We start from the raw sequence: 4,774 nt of genomic DNA, 5'->3' as shown, positions 1-4,774 counted from the left end.
GTTACTAAAATCAATACAAATCTTTTATTAAAGACATGCTAATACCGTGGCTGACATCATTTATTATTGCTAGTTATCCTCTGCTACAGTTGGGTAATGTCATCTTGCCGCTGTGTTTGCCATCTCCCTAGAGTGAAAAGAACACTTTTCTTGTTAAAAATTAATCAGTCCAAGTTTTCAGGCCCAGGGGAGGCTCTCTGGTGTTCTCCTCATTCAGTAGTCCTGCGCAGGAAGGGTGATCTTGTGGATAAATTCATCATATTTCACTTTGCCATTTGGTTCGATATTTGCTTCCCTGAAAAGATCGTCCACTGCAATAAATCACATTAATTTTTCAGTTTGGCTTAGTGTTCCGTTATAAAACAGTTCTTTGGGGATTGGGGCTCCCTGTGCGCCTTCCCTGAGTGTCCAATTGACCAGGAAGTAGATGAGTGAACAGAAAGGGACAACCCACCCCTTACCCTCTGGAGACCACGCATTCAGTTTTGAGCTAATCAGGTTTTCGCAAGGGCAGGGAGTAGGGAGGTGTGCTGGTGAGGACTCAGTCACCGAAGCCACCCTGTGCTTTACTTTTTTTTTTTAAAGAAAATATGTGACCCCCCCCCCCAACCTGAACTTCTATTTCTAGAAACCTTTGGCCTGGATTTTTTACCTTCCACAACCCCCCTCCCCCAGCCTCCCAGCAGAACAGACATCTCGGCGGCTCCATCCTGGGCCGTGCCAGCCCAGGCTGTGGCCTGCCCCCCACTTGCCTGCCTGCTCTTCCAAACTGGCATTCCTCACCGCCCTGCCCCCACACCGAGGACTTAGTGACGAGTGGTGTCTGCTACCATTACCCCCTTTAAAAAAGTGCGCTTTGGGGGTGGGGGTTTTATGAGAGAAAAATAAATCCAACTGTGCTAAAAGCTCAAAGCATATAAAACTGCCATTGTTCTGCACTGCTTCAAAAAAAAAAAAAAATCACTTCATTTGCTTGTTTCTTCTGGTTCTAGATTCCTGAGACAAAATACTAGTTTGTCCCAGGCGCTGGCAAGAAGAGCCATTTCGGCTTATATTTTCCGTGGTGGCCTCTTGGGGCCAAACTACCTTGGGCGGCTCTTTGGACCATCCTCACCCTCCTGCAAAAACTGTGTCACTGCCCTGTGTCAGCTTCCCAGCCCTAGACACCCTCCACACGTGACTCTCAACAGTTAGAAAATATCCTGCGATTTTCTGCTTAGCCATGCTCCAAAGTATAATTACTACGCTCTGTACCTAAGCTGATGGTAGTTGCAAATATTTTGGGAATGTCGAGGAGACCGTAATTCAGCCCATTTCATGGAGAAGCTGCTACCGTCAGCCAGCTGGTTAAAACCGTCCCAGGGAACAGGCCCAACATCAGCTCCAGGGCCAGGGGCGGCAGCCTCGTCCCGCCTGGGAGGGGAGAGGGCAGCGGGCCGGCGGTGCTGAGTTCGAGCATGCCTCCTGGGTAGGCCGCCGGCCACCGTGCCTCACGTCCAAGACCCTTAAAAAAGCCAGGTGCTGGCTGGGCGCGGTGGCTCACGCCTGTAATCCCAGCACTCTGGGAGGCCGAGGCAGGTGGATTGTTTGAGCTCAGGAGTTCGAGACCAGCCTGAGCAAGAGCGAGACCTCGTCTCTACTAAAAATAGAAAGAAATTAATTGGACAACTAAAAATATATAGAAAAAATTAGCCGGGCATGGTGGCGCATGCCTGTAATCCCAGCTACCTGGGAGGCTGAGGCAGGAGGATCGCTTGAGCCCAGGAGTTTGAGGTTGCTGTGAGCTAGGCTGATGCCACGGCACTCACTCTAGCCCGGGCAACAGAGTGAGACTCTGTCTCAAAAAAAAAAAAAAAAAAAAAGCCAGGTGCTGAAGTCAGCCAGTCCCCAGCCTCGGAAGGGAGGCCGCCCCTGGCGGCCACTCCAAGGGTGCTTCTTAATGAAACTGGAAATTGCCTTTTAGTCATCCAGGGTAAAGGCTTCCTACTTCTGCTATCATCCTTCCTGTCTCCACAGCAAGGAGGGAAATCGGTCTCCCTGCTTGTCTGGAGCACAAACCAGTTTCTTTGACATGTTCCTCTGCCGGTTAAACAAATGATGTGTGTGAGTGTGGGGGCCATGTCGTTGCTTTAGACAGGAGTTATTAACCATAGAATTAAGGCCCTGCTCCCTCTCTCCTAACACTCCACCGGGCACCAAAGGGCCCAGCAGTGTCCTCGGAGCCTGAGAGGGAAGGACAGCCAGTGTCGTCCCCCATTCACAGGAAAACAGCCACAGTAAGAGGCGAGATCGTGATGGGGGCAAGCCCGAAAACGCGGGGAAGGTGACTCTGCCTGTTGTAGCGCTATTTTTAAATGCTCTGTGCTGTGCCTTTGCGACAGCAGATGAAAAATCTGAGCAGACTGGCTGATAGACTGGTAGCTCTTGGAGGGGCCTGAGGAATTGCCTACTGAGACCTCATTTCCAGCGGGGAAGCTGACGAGCGGGGGAGTGGTTAAGAAACTCATCCAAGGTTCCCTGGAAAGGGGGAGCCGGGATTCAAACCTAATTTAAACCATAACCTTAAACCCCTCCAGAGGTTTGTTGTGATGTGAGCAGAGGCTAAAGGCCAGGAGTTATTGAAGGCTTTTCCTGCACCCTACTGTGGCCAAGCCCAGCCCTCCCGTCCCAACCACAGGGAAGCAGGGCAGGCTAACTAGAAACTTCAGGCTCCCTGGGCGGGGGGACATGGCCACTGGGGACAGAGCAGGACTGGCCCCTGCAGTGGGCCCGCAGGCTGGAAACTCTGCAAATGGCCCAGCGCTGGGGTCCCCTTTACAACGTGCAAAGGGCGTTCCCAGGAAAGCCAGGAGGGCGTGCTGGGCTGCTGGAAGGTGTGCGGCAAAGGCCCCCTTGTAGGGTCAGTGACCAGGAATGCCTCTCCAGCTGTCCCAGCAAAGTCCCCCACCATGCTGCCTTCCGGAAGAGCTCTTAGAGCTGCCTGAGTCGGGAGGAAAGGGAGCAAATTCGGAGACCCTTGACCTCAGCGGCAACTTCAGAGACCACTGTGGCGACAGGAAAGCGCCTGAGTTGGGGCGGGGGCTTGTGTCTAGCAGACCTGCCTGCGTGACTCCCAGCTCTGCTGCGCGGAAGCCACTCACCTCACCTGTTTATCAGTAGAAGGGGACACGTGTGCTCCCGGGGTGTCAAACGCACTAAGTGACCCACAGTGAGAGCATAAACACGGGGTCAGGCCGAGTAGATGCCCTGCTGCCTGGGCACTCTAGCTGGGCTTTCCCCAGGCTGTTCCTTCACCTGGCCGACTTCACCCCTCTCCCATCCGGGCCTCTGGTTCCTCCCCAGCCTCCAGTCCAGCGCTCACCTGGCAGGACATCTGGGCCCACATCGACTGAGGGGCCTGCACAATCCTGGGGGCACCAACTGGGCTTTGGTGTCCTCCCCCCACCTCCCTGCCCCCTCCTACTGTTGGGAGATAGGCCCCAGGCTGTTACCTTCCTTGTGGGTGAGCTTCTCCCCCAGTCTCATGAGTTTTGACCGCAGCTCGGACGCCATGATGTAACCTTTCTTCTCCTTGTCCGCCATTAACATGGCCAGAAGAATTTCTTTCTTTGGGTCCTCTTGCTTTATTTGCGTGTGCATAACGGTCAGGAAAGTGGAGAAATCCAGTTCTCCATTTCTGTCTAGAAACCCCCAAACACAGCAGAGTCAGCAAGGGGGAGATGGCTCTTCTTGGGGAAGCCAAGTGGCCTCCTGCCCAGCCTGCAGGGCTGTCTCAAGGGCACCTAATTCAGGGAGCGCCAGGACGGGACAGTGGTTGTGGTGAAGAGGACACGGCCCCTCCAGGCCACTCACTGAACTGGATATTCCTCATTTCAACAACATTCCTAGTGACAGCGGTTATTATCACCCTGCTTTGCCTACTGAGGGGACAGAAGCTCAGGGTGTGCTGTCACCTCACGGAGCAGGGCAGGACCACGACGGGCTGCACCTCCTCTGCCTTCCAGTGAGTCCCTCCTGGCCTGCGCTGGAGGGAAACAGGCTCACGTGTCCACCCCCCTGGGCTGCCTCCACCAGGATGGACGGGTGACCCCACCTGGGCCTCAAGCCTCAGTCCCAGCCTGGGCACTTACCTCCCCACAGCCTCCACCCTAACTAACCCTCCTCCAGGAACCCGTGGGGGCCCTGCACAAGCCCTGGCCGGCTACAACTGCAGAAACCAACACTTCCCCTGACCACAACTTCCCGTTCAGAGGAGACAGAAATCAAGGAAACCACCCCCTTTGGAGCTGAAAGTGGGGGATCATGGGTATCAGACCACTGAGCATCCCATCACCAGGCTCCAGGCCTTCAGAGCCGCCTGGGCCCAGCCTGGCCTGCCCCAGGACGAGCTTCCAGCACCGCTGCAGGCACGCTCCGACGGGACCTCCCGTCACCCCGTGGATGGTGGTGACCCATCCGAGAGGTGAGGGAGCTGAGGGCCAGAACTGAGAAGTGGCCTGTGGGCTCTAGGTCAAGTGCTCTTCCCAGGCCACCCCCTCCTCTGGGCCAGTCCATCCTTCCCGAGTGTCCAGCCCCCAGTGCAAACAGCCACCTCAGCCTCTCAAACCAGTCTCTTTTATTTTTCCTTAAAAAAACAAAAACCCAAAATGCAAAACTTGTTTGTTTCTGATTATAAAAGTCCTATATGTTCCCATTGTTGAAAATCACCCATAATCCCAGCACCAGAAAGAACACATGGTAACGTTTGGGTGGGTTTTCTTCCAGTCTTTTCTCT

The 4,774-nt window shown here is 54.3% G+C and overlaps 1 protein-coding gene across 2 annotated transcripts in view; it reads right to left on the bottom strand.

Moving 5' to 3' along the window:
- CALML4 (calmodulin-like 4) overlaps positions 1-4,774 on the bottom strand; it is an 11,003-nt gene continuing 6,229 nt past the window's right edge. The window contains exons 3-4 of one of the 2 annotated variants that reach the window (XM_012664847.1): positions 3,492-3,680; positions 1-311 (exon numbers count right to left, since the gene is read on the bottom strand). In XM_012664847.1, coding sequence (XP_012520301.1) covers positions 214-311; positions 3,492-3,680 — 287 coding nt within the window. In that variant the 3' untranslated portion in view covers positions 1-213. The remainder of the gene's footprint in view (positions 312-3,491; positions 3,681-4,774) is intronic. The other variant, XM_012664846.1, reaches the window with a different exon arrangement.

This window comes from Propithecus coquereli, unplaced genomic scaffold (assembly GCF_000956105.1).
Source record: "Propithecus coquereli isolate 6110/MARCELLA unplaced genomic scaffold, Pcoq_1.0 Scaffold92, whole genome shotgun sequence".
Taxonomy (NCBI): Eukaryota; Metazoa; Chordata; class Mammalia; order Primates; family Indriidae; genus Propithecus; species Propithecus coquereli.
Note: the sequence above shows the minus strand (reverse complement) of the source record. Positions and strands in the feature narration are given on the sequence as shown.